Source organism: Podarcis tiliguerta, assembly GCF_965153285.1.
Source record: "Podarcis tiliguerta genome assembly, chromosome: 3".
In the NCBI taxonomy this organism is placed as follows: domain Eukaryota; kingdom Metazoa; phylum Chordata; class Lepidosauria; order Squamata; family Lacertidae; genus Podarcis; species Podarcis tiliguerta.
In genome coordinates this window covers 77385837-77409800 of record NC_139536.1, presented here as the reverse complement: position 1 = coordinate 77409800, position 23964 = coordinate 77385837, and the positions used below count along the sequence as shown (strand labels likewise).

At 39.5% G+C, this 23964-nt stretch overlaps 1 protein-coding gene across 3 annotated transcripts in view; it reads right to left on the bottom strand.

Annotated features, from left to right (window-relative positions):
- Positions 1–601: 601 nt before the first annotated feature.
- The window catches only part of RNGTT (RNA guanylyltransferase and 5'-phosphatase), a 119919-nt gene continuing 96556 nt past the window's right edge, over positions 602–23964 (bottom strand). For all 3 annotated transcript variants that reach the window (XM_083433518.1, XM_083433519.1, XM_083433517.1), the window contains 4 exons: positions 20439–20539; positions 13489–13555; positions 4992–5115; positions 602–2332 (listed from right to left, as the gene is read on the bottom strand). In XM_083433518.1, coding sequence (XP_083289644.1) covers positions 2166–2332; positions 4992–5115; positions 13489–13555; positions 20439–20539 — 459 coding nt within the window. In that variant the 3' untranslated portion in view covers positions 602–2165. The remainder of the gene's footprint in view (positions 2333–4991; positions 5116–13488; positions 13556–20438; positions 20540–23964) is intronic.

Sequence of the window (23964 nt, the reverse complement as noted above, 5' to 3'; positions counted from 1 at the left end):
CAGCTAAGTCAAGGCTTTCACCCTTTGGAAAGAAAATGTGAAGCATCTATTCAGCTCCCCCGACCCACAAATGCAAGGGTGAGAGCAAATTTAAAAGGCAAAATGCATTTGTACAAGTGAAATGGAAATCTCATTAATTCAATATAACCATTAATAATGTGAATGAGGACACAAGCAATGGGCATAATTTATGAAAATAATAAATACTGGTACGAAGCTATGGATCTAGAAGCATTTAAGTCATAACCAGCTGTTACAGCATGCTAGAATACTGAAAGACAGGATAAATATTAGTAATAGATATTTAAAATTTACACGTATTATTTGCAACATAGCTGAAAGGTTGCTATTACCATAAGTGTCCAAATGGCACTAGAAATCATGTTATGCTGTACCTGCACGACAGAGCTTTAAATCTAGGGCAAAACAATTTTATCCATTTAGAAACTTACATTTTATCCATGAGTGCAAAGTGATTGCATAGCTTTTCACATCTATTTATAAGGCTGATGGGAAACTACTGCTTAAGTGGCAGCTATCTTCTATAGGTGAACAGGAATATATGTAAGTAAAATAATTTTTGGTCAAATTTCAACTTCTCAAGAAGAATAAACTTATTTTATCTGTTCAGTGCCCAGAAAGATAAATGTAACATTTTAATAGACAGGTTTCAAAATGGCTACTGAACAAAGCATAAAATGCATTTTCATGTATAAAAACAGGGGAGGGAAATATTAAAACTTTTAAATATTTCCTAATATAAACACCATTTGGTTATCATTACATAACAAATAAAGTTTTCGCAGATCAGTAGCTAGCTGAATGCCTAAGTGACTTATACATATCAATAAGTATAAACAATCAAAATACTAAATGGCTTATTTTACAGTCAGCTTGTGAAATGCTATTACATTTGTTCCTAGATCTTAAACATGTAATAATTGCTCAAGGTCTAAATAATGTGGCTTCTCTGTAGTGATGGAATAACTAATAAATTTGCTATACATCAGCAAAAACCAGGAAAACTGTTTAATTCGTATATTTAAACTACAATCACTGGATGAGAATACTCATAACCAGCATTTGCCAATCTAGTGCCCCCCCATATATGTGAGACTAGCTGAGGGCGGGGGGGGGGGGCTGAAGTCAAAACCACTGAAGGCCACTAGGCTAGGGAAGAAGACTGCTCTTGTTTGGTACCTAACATGGCTCTTGCTTTAAAAATAGGAGGTCTGGGGGTTCCTAATGCTACTTTCAGCAACAAAACTTTACCCTTTTCTATTAAAAGTTTCTAAGAGGCCATTTCCCTGGAAGGGAAACCACACTTCACTTCTATTCATCACCTCAAGTATCTCCTGGAATTTCCCCCAACATTTTCTCCACAGAATTATTGCAGTGTCATTAACATGGTTAGCGTACACATCAACATGATGAACATCTTTTGACATAATCCATTTACAGCTGCTGTACAGAAATTAAGCTTTGCTTTTTCATATGGAGGATTGATTGTGCCTACCAAAGCATAAAACCTAAAATGTGATATTAAAAAGAGCATTAACAGATGAATGTGGTTCTTCGGACTAAACAAAAAACAAAACCCAATACCTATCCAAAAGGATTTACACAACTTGTGTTACTTCTTTAATATAAAAATGGGTTTTTTTCTAAAAAAAAAAAACCAAACCTGATAAACTTTTATTTTAAAGAGTACACTGCATGAACATTTGCCGCCGTTTGTCTTTAAACATGAACCTAAAAAACATAAGAGAACTATGCTAAATAAAACAAAGCAACAAATCTTAACTGGTTAGAGTCAACATCTTTGCAACACCACTTGGAAAAAGAAAAGGGCTACTTTGTCATGGCTTCACAGTTCCAGTTTACTAGTATAAAACGTTAGATTTGAAAGGTACCTATCAAACAAGGTGGCTTTCCATTGATTCTACACTTTTTTTTTCATCTAACCCTTTGGATTAAATCTGTTCTCAGTTTCCACAAAGCAATATTCAACTTGTCAAGTACAAAACAAATCTGAGTCCATGATGTTGCATTCCAAAAAAAATGCACATAAGTATTTACAGGATGTTTACAATAACTTTTTGCAAATGTCCCACACACATCGTTTGTAGAACTGTAAACAACACGGTATTCTCTCAGTCTTTAAATCATGGCCGTGGTCTTTTAGGAGGTGGCGGTGGCATGAGTTCAGTGTCAGGGTCCAGGTGGTGCTTGCGGGTCTGTCCTGCAGCTGCTGCTGCTGCTGCTGTACATTTTTCAATGAAGTCGAAAAGGATTTCCTTTGTCACTGGATGTCGTATGCTATTACACACAGCTGTCGGGGGTGCGGGAGAGAAACACAGTCAAATAACGATGTGATAATAACACACGTGAATAGTCATGTGATAAAGTCAACTTTTCCTAAGTTGAATATAGCTAGTCAATTTAGGGCATCCCCCCTAAGCAGTAAGCCATTGGCACGGTCCACACATAATACTAAGCCAGGATATCATGTGATTTAAACAAGCCTAAGGGAGTCCAGGAGTAGCACTCCTGTTCGCCTCTCAGCCAAGTGATTGTACAAACCAGAATTTGGCTTTCTGTTTTCTGATTCTGGTCATTATACATTAATCAGGATCTATCGTTTAAAAGAAACAGGCCAGCTTTATAACCCATATTTTGAAGCTGGCTTGTTTTGCAAATGACCTCTGTAGTAAGTTATAAACATTACATGTACAGTATGGAAGTACCGTAAAAGCAGAGTTGATCCAAATATTTCATGATAAACAGAAATGCCACAAAGCTGTCATATTATGGAGTGAATCACACTCCCTCAATTACACAGGGTTGTATCCAATGAAGTCATCCCACTTACACAACATAACTCCAGCCCATGAGTCTCCCAAATCTGCTCTGGAGGGTTGAAAGACTCCCAGAACAAATCTGGAGGGTGCACAAAGGGAGGGAGGAAGCAGGCGTTCCACTGCATAAAGTGAGGTCCTTGCACGAACAGGACAACTTTGTTGGATATGATCCATAAGACTGATTACTACATATATCACAGTATCTGTAATTCAAATTTCAGGCTGGCAAAAAGAACAGAACTTTGAGAAATGGGCAAATAATGCAATGCTGGTCTCCTGAGGAAGACCAAATTCTTCATTCCATTAGCAGCGGGCAATGTCCTCCCTGAGCCCTCATTTTGCTCCCCCACCATGTTGTTCTGTCAGGTGACACTGGTAGAGAGGAGCCAGTTCCAACATGGCAGCCAGTAAACTACCACCAGTGGTTCTGCCGCAATCAATCGCCAGTAGAAAACATTTTGGTGCATTGGAGGCTTTTCAGTCTGCTGATCCACCTCTGCCTGGAGCAATAACAGCAAAAAAGGCACAAAAGCCTACCCCCCCCCCCTTCTACCCTGGATGGCAGGGCCTCAGACATGGGCGAGGATCTTCCACTCTGCTCCACACCTCCCTATCGTCAGTCAGGTAGCCCTGCAGTATGATTTGCTATGGTAAACCACAAAAAGGTGAGATGAGGACTTGTGGTTGAACTCTGTATCTGCTTTATGAAAATGTAAACACAAAGGATATCATTCACCTAACAAAGAAGGGCTTCTGCTTGCGCAACAGGGCTTTCCCCTTTTCCCCTTGTGCCTCCTGAAATTGCCTCGAGAGTAGGGGTCATAAGAACTCCCAAATCAGTGACCTGAATCAAAATTTTAGGTCAGAATTAATTAATTGGAAGCATCCTTCTTATTAAAGAAATGGCATCTCTTCAGGTGTGAAATTGGCATAGCAAGAAAAAGAGTGCAACTACTTTTATGAATGAGTTGTGCCATTCTTATGGCTTTTGGCCCCAGCAATTACCAACTCTCTCACCTGTTTGTACAGTCATACCTCGTGTTGCGTTAGGTTCATGTTGCGTCTTTTCAGCTTGCAAACGCGGCAAATCTGGGAGGGTATACTTCCGGGTTTCGCCGCGTGTGCATGTACAGAAGCGTTCTGTGTGCTTCACACATGTGCAGAAGCGCTTTATCGTGCTGCGCGCATGCGCAGAAGCGGCACTCTAGTTACGGACTTTTCAGGATGCGAACGGCACCCCAGAACGGATCGAGTCCAAAACTAGAGGTACCACTGTATATGTGACACTGTATATGTGAGTAAATATCAGTGGGCTCTAGCCTGCAAAGGCTTATGTCACAATGGAATTGTTAGCCTTTTTTGATGCCAGAAGATACTTGCTGTTTTGGCTACAGCAGACTAACATGGCTACCCCACAGGAATTTTTCAGTAGTTTCAACAGTGTCTGAAATGTGCAGAGCTGAAATCCATTACTGAGGAGTTAATAAATTTGTGTCTAGTAGTTTGTCTGACACAAAGAATAATAGTTAAAATACCTATATCACACAAACTTGCATTAATTTTAAAATTCTTATATTTGCCTTGTGAATGAAAGCTGCTGCCTTGCACTTTTCATAATGTCCTTTTTTATCTGAAGGAGAATTAGAGTATGTCACAGTCTCATAAAGGACATACTCCCCCCACCCCTGCAGCCTTCATTTGTTTTATTCCCTATTGTTTGCATACTATTTTGGGATCTGAAAATTACAATTTCTCCTCCTAATTTAGTCTTCTTCCATCTGGTGAACAATGATTGCGCCATTTTGAATAGAACTGAAATTATCAAGGATTTTTGTTCCACAAGTTCAGCTTATATAGTACATTCATGTGCCAAGCTACCTTTTCTCTGTGTATCAATGGAACACAACACAACATTGTGAATATGCTTTGTCAGTCTACGCTAGACAAAAATTGTTATTTTAAAGCAGTCGCAATTCAGACTCAAGTTGTGAACTCAAATTTTAACCAGTGTCATTAAAACATTGATGCTATTAAAGCAATTTTGCTGAGTATAAAGTCCTTGAAAAGATGCCCTTACCGAAGCAGGGCAGACATAAAATGCTGAGATCCTGGACCAATTATTGCACTCACCCATTGCAGTGGTGTAGGCATTTGGAAAGCTTTTGTCTATCCGTTGTCTCATGAAGACCCAGCTATTGTTTTCAAACTTGCATTCTATAATCTTATTGTCATATTGTTTCAAGTCTTTTGTTACCTGTTTTATTAAATAAATAAATAAATAAAGTTTTACATTTGTCAAAGATGGGGGAAGTCAAACATTTCTTTCTTAAGTGAGGATACTCAAAACCACCAATGCACATTTCACATAGTTATGAAATTTTTTTCCTTGTACAACATACTATGGACATTGCCCCGTCCCACTGCCAGCAAAAGATGAAGGAGTTTTAGACAAGACCACGAAGTATCTATTTTTGGTTCCTGCTAGCAAATACACATAAGGGAAGAAACAGTAGTACTATCTAGATAACAAGGAAAAGACTGAACAGCAACTCCCCACCACATCTCATAGAATTGCAAAGTTGGAAGGGCCCCCATCAACCATCTATTCCACCCCCCTGCAATGCTGTTGAAATTGTTAAGAACTGCACCAGATTATGTGGTAGGGGCATATAAGAGTTCATCTGCTGCTCTGCCCTGAGAAAATGAAAAACTCCTGGATTCCGGAATGGGCACATGTATCTCTGCATCAACCACAGGCCCTCCAAAAGTCTCAGGAACATTCAGAGCACAGGGAAGAGACTGACCATTATTTGCCACCCAAATCCCCAAATTTATGTTGTTGCACCAGAAGATGAGACAGTAGGGCATATGAGAGATCATCTCCTGAGTAGATTTAATAGAAAAGTAGAGCTCAGCATACTGATGCCTTGTGCCCTGATGGTTGCTTCCAACAGCTTTATATGGATGTTAAATAGCACTGGGGACAGAATTGTGCCCTGTGGTACCCTGCCAAGATGTAGACATGCAGCCTTCCCAATGCTATTCTCTGGTAACCGTCATGCAGGTAGGAGTGGAGCCATCATAAAAGAGTACCTCCAACTTCCAAACCCATGAAGACAGTCCAGGAGGATGCCATGGTCCATGGTATCAAAAGCCACTGAGATATCCAGCAGCAGCAGCAGCAGCAGCAGCAGCAGCAGCAGCAGCAGCAGCAGGGTTGCACTCCCCCATCTCTCCCTCAAAGGAGTTCATTTGCCAGGGTGGTCAGGACTGATTTCATGCCAAACTCAGTCTACTGTGATAAGTTCACTAGGCATCAATTGTTAAGATTCCTGCTCCATGATTGCAGTCATGGGATTGTTGTCTATCACATGACGGTGTATGTTTTGACTCCACAGAGTGGGAAGTGACAGAGACAGGATGTTTATGTTACTGCGTTCCTTGAAGTGGGACTACAGTCCTTTGTTCTTTCTCTTTGCTATCTGATGAGAAAGAGGAAGGAGCTAAGTCAGAATGCTCCAAGTGTATCGTATGTAAATAAACGTAGATTAGCCAAATGCTGAGATACTGAGTTCTGTTACGCGAACTGCGCAAACTCTGCGGATCCCTGAGTGTGCCGGTGTCTGTTGGCATCGGTCGCTGTGATGTTCGGGCTGAAGAAAGCTTTTGAAGCTCCCAAACAAACGACCAAGAGGGAGAGAACATGCCAGTTGGGCATGTGTCTCTACCAGGGCCCTACACGAGTGCAGGACGAGCTCCTGACATCAATATCACTATGCCGGTGAACAATTTTGCCCTCGATGCCTAGTGAACCTATCACAGTAGGCTGGTTCCAGTGCCCGACTGACTGGGGCAGGTAGTACCAACTTTTAAACCACTCAAAAGAGCTCTGCTGGGTGGCTACTTGAGTATGTATGTGGACCTTTTTCTGCTTCCATCATCGCTATGTGATAGTTGTGGTTTTGCATTCTAATCACTGTTTGATTGGCTCTGAAGTTTTAAAGTTGTAGTTGCAGTGGTCATGAATTGTGCCAACAATAACTCTAAGGGGTTATAATGAAGGCACATGGGGGGCTACAGGCAGCAGGAGCGGGAGAGGAAGGGGAAGTTCTGTTGCACACATGGAACTCTGTGGTGTGAACTGAACTTCAGTGCTGGATACAACGCTAACTGTTTTAAGCTATAAATACTGCAGACTAGCAATGAGATAAGTGGATCAACCTGGCACTGAACCTTAGCAGTGTCAGTATGCCCCTGGTTTCAAAGCCTCAATGCATTATACTTCCTACCTTGTACCATTCTACCATCCCCCCCCCCCCCACTACTTTCTTTCTGCTCTGAAAATTCCCCTGGTATCTTTACATATCAAATGTCTGGAGTACTCCACAGGCTTTAAAAAAAACCAAACCATTCATTACTTGCCAACCAGAGACAGATATATTCCCCCAAAATATTTTACTATTAAATGATTCAGAGAATTGCTTGAGCTCACTAACTTCCTTTTTGTTTTGCGCACCATACTCTATGCATGTTATTAGCCACTGCAAAATTTCTGAGTAACTATGGCAACTCCACTTGTTGAGAACATTTCATTTTTCTTAACAAGAACTTTGTTATGATTGGGTCCATCGCCACTTGATGAAATCTTTGCTGTGCTGCAGTTTGAGAAAGGAAGAGTCTAGACTGAACAGTGTATTTCAGAAGTATTTTTCCTCACCAACAAACAACAATGAATATTTCAATTTCACTAGCATTCGTTTTGATCTGTATTAGCTATCAACACACAAGTAAATAGAGGATTTTGTCGCTGAATAATGTGAGCATTATTTTGTTCTGAAAGTGTGTTACAAACTTCCACATCATTTTTTGTAGGGTATATCTTATTATCGACTTCATTTCTGACCAAAATTGTACATGATGCACAATTGAGAGTCTGGTATAAAATGTTGCTTTTCTTCCCTTAGTTCTGCTGGCCAAGTTTCCTCCACCCCAAAGAACCAAAACAGTAATTTACTCAGCAGGTATTAGGATGGCTAAATTGATTTCTGAAAAAGGAAACTGTGGAACTTTATTTTTCTAGGAAAGGTGATACCATGAGAAGCGTTTGGCTTTTACACAGCCATGAAGTTACTACAAACCCAGTTTTGTAGAATCATTCTCATCTTGCTTGCTTGATTAACTCCCTGGTGTGTCTATCTTTCCTTCTCAGTAATCCTCCTTTGTACAGAACATTACACATTCCTCTATGTGTGAGGAAAGCATTTTTCAAACAGATGTTTCGCAACCATGGACTCAGCTAGCATAAAAGTCACACTCAGGAAAATACAACATCCTTTTCTAATCCACAGTGAATATGTTTAAACACAGGAAGAAACTTGAGGCTGTGTAATGACTTGGAAATGAATATTAACTGGCAGTGGCTGCCAAATAAATTTGGTATTTATATACATTTTTTCCTGTTGGAGCAGGAAAAGGTTGTTAGTGTACCACCTGCTTGATGGAGAAAGAAGGGGGTGAGGGAAGATATTCTGCAGCAGCCAAAGACTTTCACAAACTAGAACTCTCTGTAAGGCTTCGTTGTTGATCATTCTTGCAGTGTTCACAGGATGAGAATAGCAGAAAATTATGTGGTTGCTCTATTTGACTGTGACAATTAAGCAGTATTAACTATCTTATGTACTAACTTGCTTGGCCATTCATTAGCAATCTGGAAGACAAATCTTTCCAGAAAATGCTAACATCTGCCAGTGCAATGGCCTAAATCCATTTTCCCAACAGAAACTGCTGATCAGTTTAAAACAATAAAAAGTTCCCATAATTACTCTGAACATGGAAGGAGGGATGGGGAGGGCAAGAATAAACACTGGGCTAATTATACCCTGTATCATTTTAAGTGACTGCTATCTACCATATCACTCACTTATTTTGCAAGCAGTAAAAGCAAGCCAGGTGATAATAGGGTAACGGTATAATTCTATACATGCCAGTCTAAAGAAAGTCTCAGTTGAATTCAAATGGCTTACTAGTACCTAGTAAGCAGGTATAGGATTGAAGCGACTACTGCATGATAAACCTAGTGGGAAGACAAAGTGATGCATGGTCATTTGTACATCTTCAGAACCACTTCAACCTGCCCTTTTGCACAGGGAGGACAATTAGACCATTCCCACATGTCTAAGTTCTAGTGATTAAAATCTACCTGTATAGCAGGACACATTCAAACTGTGTGCTACTACACTGCTATATTTCCTCCCAAAAAACATGAAGCAGATTGGGTCTTCCATTTTGCTAAGGGTTCTTTCAGGTGCAGAAGAAATCTAAACAATTCTGTGAATTTATTTTCAAAGAACTGGATTTCCATTTACTTCATCCTGCAGTTATCTATTCAATGAGAGCAGAACGATCACTGTATGAGCTACTGATGGTCCTGCAGTGCTGATACACATCTAATGGAGCCAGAACTGATAAGGCTAGCAAACCTGCATTTCTGGGATAGCGTTACCATACTACAACTGGGAGGATTTGCCTCACAAACCCTCCTTAGTAGCACTGAATTGACATGCTCTTGTCCACTGAAAAGTACCTCACACAATGTTGAGGAGGACTAGGTTCACACAACAATAATCTCAATAATGCCATAGCTCCTAGTAACTAATGAAACACATACTTGGCAGGAAAAACTAAACAGACATACAACTCTTTAGCTTCTAACAGGCTTAAGGTAATAGCTAATGACAATCAAGTAAAATGTTGTCCTAAAATTTCCTAAAATTGTTCTTCAAATTGCCCCTGGCCTAAAAATTACAATTGTTCAATACTGACCATAAGACTACATAGCTACAAAAATTAAGAAGAGGATTTTCTTTGAAGCAAGGAGTACATAAGCAAAACTACCATCAATTTTAGTAAAAATTACCTCAGGTTCTGTGAAGAATCAGAGCCAGTGTGGTGTAGTGGTTAGAGTGTTGGACTGAGCCTGGGAGACCAGGGTTCCTATCTCCACTCAACCATAAGGCTCACCGGGTGACCTTGCTCCAGTTACTGTTTCTCAACCTTATCTACCTCATAATGTTTTCATGAGGAGGATAAGATAGGGAGGGGAAGACGCTATATGCCACATTCTGCTCCATAGAGGAAATGTATAAGTATGTGTTGTTTCAGAATGGCTGCAATTCACCCAAAGTTTAGCAGTTTTCTTCTTGTGTAGAGAACTTCACCTAGTTAACTGTCCACACTATTTCCTACAAGAGCAATGCATCTCTTACCATACCTTTTATACAAAAAGGGATCTAAAGTAGCTTATGCAATATGTTTCAGTTTAGGGGAACAAAAATTAATATTATAAAAGTGAAATAATTCTACCATGGTTAGGCCATGGTTTCGCTTAGCCTGGTTTCCTGACCAGGATTCATGGTTATATGCTCTCTTCTATCTAACCATGAGCACTTGTAATTTTAAAAGATATATAACTTAATTAGGAAAATTTGAAATAGGAAATCAAGATTATGGCTTTAGGACTGCAGCTTTAATGTATCAACCCAGTAGTAAGCAGGATGGATTTCTATCCTTTTCAAGAAAAAATCATCCACAAACAGAAGGAATAAGCAGAAGAATTAGTGTGGATTTCTACTACACAACTTTCTATGAAATTATAGTTCAAAGACATATTTTAAAAAGAAATTAAATCTCTTGCACTAACACAGGAACAGGTAAACTACTATATGATATGTCTGCAATCTACCAGGTATAGGGCAGTAAATAAATTCAATAAATAATATTCACTAATGAATCTCTTCACCTGCAAAACACCTGCCCTTTACTCTTATACAAGATCATTTTAGTCAACTAAATTGCTGCTTCTACTCACTATCATCCGTCTTTGTGATTTACTGAGGTCTTAGCCTACAGGCAACTTCATTAATTATTTTTTAAGGGTACACATGAACACATTACCAATGAACATGTCCAACTCATGCATTATATTCAGAATATGTCAAGGAAGAAGGACAGGTTTCCGTTTCCTCATGAGTATGCTTGATGTTTGCACTGTAGAATAGGTGAAATTCCCTTTGTAAAGTTTGTAGAATAACAATATATCTTTAAAAAGTCAGTCATCACACATCAGCAAACGATATGAATCATAGGCTGAAGCAGGGAATAATTAACACGAGTAGTTTGGCACTTATTCTTAACTTACTAACGTACCATAAAACAGTGAAATTCTAGGTATCTGAAATAGTACTTTTCCACTCTGCCTAGCTTCTAAACAGCTAGCTTTATTCAAGTTTTTAAAAATTTAAATGAGAATTTAACACTGGGAACAATTATGCTAATACTGCCAGAAAATGTGTTTGCTTTGTTAAATTGAGCTTCAAACGCATTTCAATTGAGCACACATTTGTGATTGCAAGTAAGGCCTATTCTTATATCCATTCAAAATGTTTACTTTATTACAGCTTATTACAAATATGCTGTCTAAAATGCAACAGCATGACTCTTCAATTTCTAGTCCATAATTTTATGATAATTGCGTGTAATAATATGCATGGGTCGACTTCTATGCCTAACAAAGCCCCAGATTTGTGTGATAGGAGCTCTGCTTTCCCCATAGCACAATATTCCCTATATAGGAACATTCTTCAATAAAAAGAGGAAGATTTAATCACATATTTTCAGTTTCCTTTATATTCTCTCATCTGGGTTGCGGCACGCCAAAAGAACAAATGTGATCTCAAAAGGCTAATTATGGTATATTTCCAATAGCCAATGTTGGCAACTGAGAAATATGTACTTTATTAAATACCTAGTCACATAAACGTTACTAGGAAACAGAACAGGAACAACTGCAGGCTTATTATTTCAAAATGATACCATCTGAAGGCATATATTTCATTCAGCCAAGATGCAAATTATATTTTATGAGTTGAATTTCCATTTCACTCTTGTATTTTAAAACGTTTTGCCATTTTTGCCTTTGGCTTGCGCATGAAGCCATGGCATTTTTTCCCCATCATTCTGAGAACATTTTCCCATATTATGCTCTTCAAACTAGAATATGAAAAGCAAAGCTGCTCATACATCAGAGGATCCACACAGGCAGGAGCTCTATGAGTGTCTTGAGTGCCAGTAGTCACTCAGGCACAGGGAGAGCCTGATCTTTCCCAAGAGAAAAACCCTACAGGTACAACGACTGCAGGGCACGGTTCCACAGCAGTTCAAGCCTCATTCACCACAAGGAGACTCACCATAAGAAGCCCTTCGGGTTTACTAGCAAGCTACATACATCAGAAGCTCCACACAGGCAATGGGGCAATGGGATAAAACAAGGAAGAGAAGAAACAACACTGCCTTGAGTGGTGAGGGAAAGCTTCTGCCACATATCACGACTTGCACCAGAGAAGCCACAAAGATGTCTGACACCATGAACTCCAAATTTTGGCTCACCTGATTCCTGCAGAAAAGACTTATTCTCTGTGGCTCCATGGCCAGAAACACAAATGCACTGCCTGCACCTGAGGACTAGCAGCTTGAAGCAGCAAATGCTTCACAGCAGGGTGGGAAACTTGTAGCCCTCCAGGTGTTGCTGGACTACAGCTCCCATCATCCCCGGCCACTGGCCACGCCGGCTGGGGTTGATGGGAGTTGGATTCTGACAGGGTCTGTGGGGCCACCTGTTCTCCCTCCCTCCCTGCACAGCCATGGACTTTAGCTACACGGTAGTTCTTGGAGATGGGAAGAAAAAAAAATGAGTGCGCAGATTTAATTCTAATAGACTTCCCAATATTTTCCTCAAGAGGCAAAAAATGGACAAAATATGTGCAGTTATATTTTTTGGGAGATGGGTGCTAGAAAATAGGGATTGCGTCTAAAGGGTGGGGACAGAAGCCCAAAGTGGGTGGGGCAATGGTTTAGAGTTATGTGCACAGACCAATATATATGTGGAGTTAGGATTTTTTGTCGCAATATGCTTCACTTTGCACTAGCATGGAACTGCATTTGCTATTTTGTTGCCTAGTCACCCAGTTTGGAGAAATTGATTTGGAACCCTTCACAATATCTCCCTGCAGACACAAATTTTTGCTTTTTAAAAAACCAGCCTAAATGATTTGGTGTGATCTGTAAACTTGGTCACTACAATGGACCAAATGGATTTTATATAGCATATGTAGTGCATTTGAAGGTGACTTTTATATAGCATTTTGAAACTGAGGCTTAAACTAAAATGCCTCCCATAGAAACCTGTATCAGCCCCCAAATGCAAGTTTGCAGCTCTACAAATCAGTAAGAACCGCAACATTCCAAGAAAGCAATAAAGCTCATGAATGTTTGAAAACATCCACCTGCTGAAGTACTGAAGAATATATACAGCCTAAAATGTTTTACAAATGTTACATTGATAATATATTGGAATATATTGGCTAAGAAAGTTTGGCAAATATTTTGTTAGAGATACAACTAAGCAATCTCAAGAGGAAGTGAAAGAGAAACAAAACAATTAGTAGTGAATATTATTGCAACTAAGGCAACAATACAGTGTTCACTGCTTCGAAATATGTTATCGATGGCAAAATTATTGCACTGAAAGAGTTTTACCAACACACACAGAGAGACAGTTCAGTTCTCTTACCTTAATTTGTGCAAAAGGAGTGTCTAAACTTCCAACATAAAGCAGTCCAACATTCTGCGGAAGAAGCCTAGAAAAGAAAATGCATTTTAAGAAATGTCTATTCAGCATTACATGCCTTGCTAAGAGCAGTAGAAATGACTATATACACGTAAGAAAAGCTGGTTTCTTAATAATACAGTACTCCTGTTGCTGAAAGCAAGTAAAGCAACAGTAAATTAATAAAACGTCCAAGACATTTTTAACAACAAGAACCTCAAAATAATGATGCATGCATACACATACACACACACTCAACACACTGGAAAAATGAACACACACACCCCTTCTCCCCTGCCCAAACTGTTCTGGGGGGTTGAGGAAGCCCCTGGAATACAACTGGGGGGCTACAGGGGAGGAGAGGTCCTGTTGCACAAGGCAGGTGTTGTCCACTGTCATCAGCCCATATGCTGATTCAGAATGCACAAGATGTTCTCTCTTATTTTGGTGAATATTCCTGCCTCATGAAGTCTCACAAGTTATCTAAAAATTAATACTATAGACCAGTGCAGCAAATGTCTGAAATTGTATAACTTTATCTGCATCATTAGTAACATTTGAGTTTCTTACCTGTATCTGTAAACATGCAGTACAATTACAATGCTAACATTGACATAGATACAGTATTATAGGTTTATTACAACCCAATCAATATTGGCTACTCAGCCTGAAAGCATTAATTCTTTATCCAGTTTCTAGCTACAAACAGAAATGTCTTTGCCAAAGCAAAAAACCATAAAAAGTCCATATCAACATATATATTTTTGGTCTAGTTAGAATAAGCTTGCCTCTGCAGATTGCAGAAGTACCATTTTAGCAATAAGTCATCTCTAAAACTTTGGATGCTTTATTTGTTTAGTCACTCTCATAGTAATACAGTCATTAGGACAGTTTAGAATATCTTCCCAAACATCCTACCCAGGGTAGGATGAAGAAAGGCTGTTTGGGAAAATGTTCTAAACTGTCCTAACGTAAGAAGTTGCATTTTTTTGGCAAAACAAGCACCAGGCATCACTTAAGTGCCATTTAAAGATCTATTATTTAAAATTACTTCACAAATTGAGTACTGTAAAGTGCAACAAGTCAGCAGTCGATGTTCTAATGATCAACATTTCAAGATAACTTAAGGTTTGATGGACTTCTGCAGAGGGCAGTATTTTCCTGAAAGGGCACATTTTGCTGAGCATGTTTTGTATGAGTGTTTTATTCAGCAATGCAAAGCATAATATTAGTTTTTTTTATGAAAAGTAAACACAAGGTTTACTTCTCAGTTACAATGGTTGCCTCTTCAGTTTAGGGCCATGTTCACAGGACATGAGCATGAACACTTGAGGTTGATAACAGTTCAAGTTTAAGGGAAATTGCAATATCATTGTTTATTATTGATAAACATAGGACAGGTGTTCATTGTTATTTATTTAGATGCACCCCTGGGGAATCGCAGGTTGTTAACAGGAAGCAAATGAGTATGTGTCATAATTAGGGTGGACATTGCCCAGATGTTTTCTGCAGTACTTTTTAAAATGGTTTAGTATCACCATTTGCAGTCATTTGAACATTTTCTATAAATATATGCCAGTTGGTTAAGCTTTTGGTCAAAGTTATTGTTTCATTTTTATTACAGTTTGTGAAATATGTGAAAAAGGATGCCTAGATAATGCTATAGCATGTCCTTACCCGCAACTGACAGATTTCCTATCGTGTGTTGAGCATTTTGTTCCGCCTATTTATAAATTATTCAAATAATTGATCTTCTCTTATTCCTTTGGGATATGATTGCGCAGTCTAATCGCCACTGCTGTTAGATTCGCCTCGCCCCCCAGTGAACTCTCAATTCTCTCTCTCCATTTCATCTCTTTGTAAAGTTGTTTTATCTAGTTGGGGATTGGGGATATGGAAACTATTCATGGGGTTTCCACAGTATTTAAAAGTGACTTTGGACTGACACATTTCAATTCCTTTCCCTCCTCTCTAGTTTACAAATGAGATAATAAAAAAATGCTTTTGAAAAACAGCATTTGAAATCTTCCGTATCCTTGTATATTTTAGAAGTATATTCTAATATCGTCCCTTACTCCTGTCTCCCATGACTCAATACTTGGCTACGTCCTCATAGCTTATATTACAGTGGTACCTCAGGTTACATACGCTTCAGGTTACAGACTCTGCTAACCCTGAAATAGTGCTTCAGGTTAAGAACTTTGCTTCAGGATGAGAACAGAAATCGTGCTCTAGTGGCGCGGCGGCAGCAGGAGGCCCCATTAGCTAAAGTGGTGCTTCGGGTTAAGAACAGTTTCAGGTTAAGTACAGACCTACGGAACAAATTAAGTACTTAACCCGAGGTACCACTGTATTCTAATCCAGACCTTTTTCCCTCCTCAGAGCAAGTGTATCAAGATAAATGTGTTTGTGCATATGCAGTCGAAAAAAGCTGTAGGCTTTGGCTACAGTATTGAAATAATAAGTTTTGCTATCTGCAGGTCTGCCTTTTGTGTAGGTAAAGTATTGTTGCAACATAATCCTCTGCACAACTTCTTCAAATGCTACCTTACCAAACGCCAGGCTTGTATATATCCACTTGGCAGCACACTCAGTGCATGTAACAATTGCCATGTTAATCGTTTGTTTTTAAGGCCTTGTTTTAACTTGCTGTTGCTGTCCCTATTGGAAGCATGCTATTTTTGTTATCCAAACTCTGGTCCACTTTCTCCACTAGCCTGGGCTACTCCAAATTTACAGAAAGTGTTACGATGTAATATGTGCCATTTTGGAACAGATTCTTAGGTAAGAGTATGGTATTCCAGCGCAGGGATTGAGAAAAAGACACATAAAATTTGAGAAGCTAGTGGAGGTGAAAATCCTATTAAAGCAAACAGAGTATTTATATTAGGGTTGTCATGCCACGCAAGGCCTTCCAGTTGCGCAACCAAACTTCCCCTCCCTCTCATCTCCCCATGCCCCCTTCCCCCAAATCTACTCCCAATTGGGCTGTGTGAGGCTGCTGCTGGGCAAAACCTTGAGGGCAACGTCTTGCCAAAATCGCGCAAGAACTTGCGAAGTGCGCAACTCCTGCCTGAAATGGGCACTGATGCTGGTGGCGGGATGGGCTGTGCAGATGGGAGAATGGTATAGGATTGTGACACCCCCTTCCCATTTCCTGTCTTAATAAGGCTTACTTGAGTTTTCAAATCTTGGACTAAGCAGCTTTTTATAAACTCATTTTGTTCCACATGCGATGACAAGGACTACACTTTGAATGTAGGGGTGCTTAAAGCATCTAGGAAACCTATCTCTTTCAATTCAGTTGGAAAAATATGGAATAAACTGCTATATTAGCATTACAACAAATATACTTCTAAGCTTACTATGCTTAACCATTATGCTTTCAATTAAGGATCAAAAGAGAACAATTAAAACTGAAATCCTACATTCACTAACCAGGAAGAAAGGCCCACTGAACTCAGTGGATCTATTTCCAAGTAGACACATACAGAATTACACTGTGAGATGCATGCAAAATAATTTCTCCAAATGTGTGTAAACAAATAAAATGCACCTATCAGATGGTGCCTGATAACTGACTGTTCAGTTTGGTACCATAATGACCTCATTGCACGTGATTGAGGATTTCTACTTAATTTAAATTATTCATGATCAAACTGTACTACAAAGAAATTGCCTTGTCTACCTCAGACATCACCCCAAAGAGCTAACTCACACTGGATGACAATAAACATTTTCCATCTTTATTTTTTTGCTTAAAAACTGGTCAATGAGATAATAATTCATATTTCACTTGGCCAATTAAGATTCCCTTCTCAATATTATCAGTGAGTATCACAAGTAATCAGCCTTTAGGGTATTCACAGTATTGTGCATTCCAATTTGTTTCACACCACTGGAGCAAAACAATTTGCATTCCTCATTGCAGAAAGACTCCAAGATGGCATTAATTCCCCTTTCCAGCTAAATGCTGGTCCAACCAGGTCATTTGCTCTGCTCTGGGATGCTATAAAAGCAGTAATTTGTGGCCTGTGTATTAATAATGTTATTAATACAAAACAAAAACAAAAACTTGGGAAATGGCAAACTCAGCTCAATTAACGAAATAATGCATTTAGAAAATAAGCATTAAAATACACAGGCAGTAAAAAGTCATACCCTAATCCATTGTGGAAATGTACATTTTTATCCTATTTTATCTATAATCTATCTATCACTGAATCATTAAATTATAGCATGAGCAATACAGATGGAAACCCATTTAAATCCATGGCACAGCCCACACCCCTACATTAACAAAAAGCTGTTTTCTTTAAAAATACAATGAAAAAGAAAAAAAGCGTTATTGAGTGGCTAGTCACTAAAAACATGCACTTTCAGAAATGTACAGGCTCTAACTAAATCTGATACGTTGTAGGAACTTGTTTAAAACTATAAGATGAGAAAGAAAAATGTCTTTTTATAAGCCCAATTTGGCACCAGATGTTAAAATCCTAAACTGCTAAGTATAAAATAAACCCTTTCCCCATCTGAGTTAGAACAAAAGGAAAGGCACTCTATACTTAAATTGTTGGCACCTCCATCTAAGAAGGTAAAGCATACCTTCCATACGGGGGGGGGGGGGAATCATTTTCCCAAAACTATCCAACATTAGTCCAGTATGTCTGAAAATTCCACATACTCAAGACTGATTGGTTGCATTCTTCACTGTCTCTTCTGCTTGATTATACACTGCAGTAGTGAACAAAAATGCTAACAGGTTGTTTACTGATGCAAGTTCAGTAGTCATCTATGAGGTAGTACTTCTGCCCTTCTCTTGAGGGGGGAGAGTTCTCCCTTTATCCACGCCTCAAGAGATAGATGACATGAACCTTTCTGCTCAGTTCCTACAGGATGTAAGACTGCATGGAATGACCACTCAAAAATCATCACTTGCAAGGAAGAAGTTGTTTTTCTTCTTTGAGTGAGAAGTCCACAACTGGAGCCTTAGATGCCAGATCCCGGGGTTGAGTTCCAAACACTAGTATGCGTAGGCACAGAACCACTTTATTATGCCTTTATCGTGGCAAAACTGGTTCCTGAGAATTCTGTAATATTTTGCAAAATATAAAGGTTTGCCGGGCTTGAACAGAAGCAGAAATTCTGCAGCAATAAATGATTATTTATCAACAATTACTGTTTGATAAGTTTTGTAAAAGAAAATTATTTCAAATAATTAAAACTAGCTGGTTACAACGTTAAACATTCACATTAAAAAGTGAAGTTATTCCAGTTCCTATATTACACATATATGTAGTTTAGCTCTAACAAAGACAAGCATATGATTTTTCACACTCATTAGAACCACTATGCAAGATCATTTGTATCCTTCTATGACAAACCTGCAGTTATTATGCTAGCTTATTCCTTCCACTGCCATTATTTTAAAGAAACTGACAGTTTCTTTCTTCCTTTCCCTAATTTGAATGAAATATCTACCACATAACTCTGCTTTTTCATCACATCAAGGTACACACCTGATTTTGGCAGAGCAGAATATAACTTTTCTACTTTTAAGACAAGCAAAAAAAGCTACTCAGGATATTGCAATTTTAGCAAACTTAAGAATCTGTGATCCCTATACACGACCTCCCCCAAAAGTTTATTAAACAAGAGCATTTTTTGCATAGCTCTAGAACAGAATGAGCAGATTCTTTGCTGCTCTAGCATATCAAATGTTAAAATGATGAGCCCCTCCACTCACACTTTCAAAGCACCTTCCCATAATTATTACAGAATGCTTATTTGTGCCCATCCATTGAAGCCGAGTGCATCTAGCCATCCTTTCCCAATCCTTCCTTGTGCCTTGGGAAGTCCAACTTAAAGCCACTGGCAGGGCTTGAAAAGAAATCCACAGAGCCTAATGCAATATCAGGACTAAATAAATAAATCACTATTCCATGATTGCCTTTCTACCCTCATCCTGAAGAAGAAGTGAGGAGCCTTTTTCACACTCCCTTGTAGGGGTCACACTCCCTTGTGGGGGTCACACTCCCTTGTGGTTGACCTTATGGCATGACAAAAGCAGGCAGGGCAAAGTTTGTGACTTTCGCCTTTTCTCTGCAAGCTTCTGTGTTTGCTGGGTGTGCCTCTACCTCCTCTTTAAGCTGTTGTGGGTTAAACCACAGAGCCTAGGAATTGCCGATCAGAAGGTCGGCGATTCAAATCCCCGCGACGGGGTGAGCTCCCGTTGCTCGGTCCCTGCTACTGCCAACCTAGCAGTTCGAAAGCACGTCAAAGTGCAAGTAGATAAATAGGTACCGCTCCGGCAGGAAGGTCAATGGCATTTCCGTGCACTGCTCTGGTTCTCCAGAAGCGGCTTAGTCATGCTGCCACATGACCCGGAAGCTGTACACCGGCTCCCTCGGCCAATAAAGCAAGATGAGTGCCGCAACCTCAGAGTCAGCCACGACTGGACCTAATGGTCATGGGTCCCTTTACCTTTATCCTCCAGATAGGCTTGTTTTTTTCCAGTGTAAGAGCTATGGTAGCTTTCCCTTTGTGAGCCTTGCTGTATTTGCTGGCATTGACGATGCAGCTACTCAAAAGTGGCTTTCTAAATTTGGGTCTGTTAACCTGGCACAAGGGAAAGCTTTGTAAGAGAAAACTTGCAGATGGGGTGGGGGACTGCTACAGCAACACATAAAATTCCATTGTTGCTTGGAATTAAGCATATGCTTCCTCAAGGCTAGAAATTATTTGGAACCTAGAAAGAGTCTGAAGAATTGCTAAAGAGGAATCTTGAAATAACTCTTGTCTCACCCAGCTTCCTCATCCGCAGCCCACTTGCCTGCAACACACCTAATAGTACACAGTCCACTTATATATAAAAATGAGGCTAAAAATAAGACGAATGGGAAGAGCTTACATACCCTTCTCCACCAACTCTTGTTATTTTTAGACGAAAATCCACCGAATTCAGACTGGGTGGCTTCCATTTCAAAATGTCATCACATCGTCCCGGCTTGTATTTCTTAAAAAAAAAAAAAAAAAAGAATAAAAATTAAAGGAACGTTGTTTTGTTTTTAAGCCAGCATTTGATAGCTTGTCAGATATTTCAGAATGGCCATGTCTGTACTGTAACATCCCAAAATTCATGCCTGGTGCTTTAACATGAAGCAGGAAGTAATCAGACCTACTAGAAGATGGCACCATGCTATATGGGATTTTACAAGCCTCTTCTGTAAAATATATGTTGCCCCTATGATTCTTCTTAATCTGCTAAGGGGGATATTTGGGGATCAGTGCACACAGTTGTCACATGGTCCAAACGGTCAGATGTACTAAATGAATTAATGAAATGGCTGAGTTGCCCTCGCCTTGCCAAACCCATTAAGTTACTATGCAAACCTGGTATAGCTAACGATGGTTTGTACCTTTATCCCAAAGCTGGTTTGTGATAAATGTAACACAATATGCAATTCAGAAAGGTAATAGGATAATAAAACACACAAATTATATCTTCTAAAGATAAGAATCAGCTTTCATAACATTGTGATTATTTCAAACTTTTGCATAAGTGTGTCAAGATAGGGATGGAAGTTTGAAATTCAACCAAGTCTAGAAAAAAACATTCATGTCATAAGGCAAGCTGAAATTGGGTGGGGAGAATAATTCTGCAAGCATTTTTGCCGTTTCAGGGAGGAGTCATGAAAGTGACTGGAATACTAAGCAGTGTATGCATAAATTTAAATTCAATTACGATATCAGAGGACACAATGTGAATTATTGCAGGAAGCCACAAGTCAGTGTTTCAACAGATCTGGCTCTAGCAACAGCTTCCTCAGTAACACCCACAGCAGTTTTGACAACAACCACCACCTTCCTGCATGGGAACATGAATACACCTATAACCAAACACACCAGAATGTAGGTTAATGGAACAGAATACTCTTGGAGGAGCTGCATGTGAACACAAAAAGAGCCCTGCTAAAGCAGACAAAAGGCCTACCTAGCCCAAAATCCTGTTCTCATAGTGGCAATCTATATGCATATGGGAATCCTGAAAGCAGGAAATATGCACAGCAATACTCTTCCCCAGTAACTGGTATTCAGTGACATATTGCCTCCAGGTCTGGAGTTGTCCACAGCTATCATGACTAGCAGCCACTGATAGCCATTCTCCATAAATTCAAACCCAATTCAAAGTGTTTAAATAGCTCAGCACTGCAATACCTCAAGGACCGCCTCTTTCCATATGAACCTACCTGGACCTTCAGACCATCTTCTGAGGCCCTTCTTTGTGTGCCTTCTCCTAGAGGTCTAGAGGGTGGCAACACGAGAATGGGCCTTCTCTGCAGTGGCCCCCCATCTGTGGAATGCTCTCCCCAGGGAAATTCACCTGGCGCCTTCATTATATACCTTTAGGCGCCAGGCAAAAATGTTCCTTTGTAACTAGGTCTTCAGTTGATTTGATTGACACCTTATGCCCTTTTAAAATGTGGGTTTTTTAGTGGGGGGTTATTAGGTTGTTTATATTTTGATTATGTATTTTGTGGTTTTATATTTTGATTTAGTTCTGTGAACTGCCCTGAGACCAGTGGGTATAGGGTGGTATATATATTCAATAAATAATAACAACAATAATAAATTTGTCTAAAACCATTTTAAAGCCATCCAACTTGGTGGTCATTATGTCATCTTATAGAAGTGAGCTTCTTAGTTTAACTGTGAGCTAGTTGTGTGAGGAAGGTTAATGAAGTGGTTTCAGTTACTCAATTTCTTTACTTTTTCTGTATCAAGTTTTATGCCCCATCTAAAAAAGAGTATCTGGAAAAGGTATGAAAAACAAGGAACTCAAATGAATGTCTACCTTACAACGAAAAATTTATTTAGAAAAAAGATGGCTGGGATTGGGAGAGGGGAAATCATGATATAGGCTTGCATGATTATAGAAGTGGGAAACAGATAAAGGAACTTATCTTCCTCTCTCATCATATTCAGACTCATTTCTCCCACGCAACAGAAACAACTAAGGAAGTGAACCAGAGTTTTCATAAGCAAATCCCACTGGCTGCAATCTCAAGGTCTGCATGGCTCTCAAAGTAAATGTTATGCAAGCTGCTACTTATACTTCCTCTCCATACAAAATATGGAAATCTGTAGGTAGAATCTTGAAGCAGTATTTGGCAGAGCACATTTATTTGACTGCAGCTGTCATTCTGGGCATGTTCTTGGTGAGTGGCTGAAATAGCCACAGGTTTTTCTTGCATTGGGTAAAAGCCTATGAACCTCCCCGCCACTTTTGCATTAAAAAAAAAATCAATTAACAGGTTAATATAGTATGCTATGCATGGAACATGCTCACGCCCCTAATTCTTTATAGCCCCCAGTACATCAGTGCTTTAGCCTGCTGCAACATGCCCCACCTCCAGCCAAGTTATTCAACAATTATGCAGAGTTACTAACATGTGTTATATCCAATTATGTCCTTCCACGGATGGAAGGCTGTTCAATGCAGTGGAAGCTTCAATCAGCAGGACAGACAATGAGGCTACTTTGGCAATTCCACGCACCCCGGTCTGCACCAGAGTTGGGGGATCCTTTGGAACAGCATAGAAGGTGGTGCAGGGGTCTGCTGGATCTACAACAGTCACTTCCCTCCCCATCTAACTGACATAAGTCTCTCTTGAATCATAGTACCTTATGTTAGTGGAGGGTCACCATTAGCTACAACCTAGTACGATCCAATGTATGACTTTATGGAAAAGCAGAGAGAATGTCATTTCCTTCCTACTGGTCTCTCTAGCCAACTAACAAAAAGTGCCTGGTGTTGTTTGGGAATTCTAGGAAACAAAAAACATAGTGCAGTTTTGAAATCAGAGGTTAAAGTCAGTGTTGTTGTGAAAGGTTCAGTCCATCATCTTGATTCAAAATGGTGCCATACATAACCAAACACAGACAAAACCTGCTCCTTGATCTCAGAACCACCATGTAAATTTGGTTGTGATATCTTACTAGGTGTCCAAATGCATAGAGAAGAGACAGAGAGAGAACCAACTTTCCAAAATATGTATTGGATGCAGCCATTTGTTCCCCCAGCAAACTAACAGCCAACATATTGTGATGTTCTTCCCTGGACTTCAACAGACCTTCTTCTTGAATTTAACTTGTTTGAGCATAGTCCTTTATTTCCATCTACTAAATATTGCCACCAACAAATGTCCGTATATTTAAAGCTATGGTTTTCCCAGTAGTGATGTATGGAAGTGAGAGCTGGACCATAAAGAAGGCTGATCGCTGAATAATTGATGCTTTTGAATTATGGTGCTGGAGGAGACTCTTGAGAGTCCCATGGACTGCAAGAAGATCAAACCTCTCCATTCTTAAGGAAATCAGCCCTGAGTGCTCACTGGAAGGACAGATCATGAGGGTGAGGCTCCAATACTTTGGTCGCCT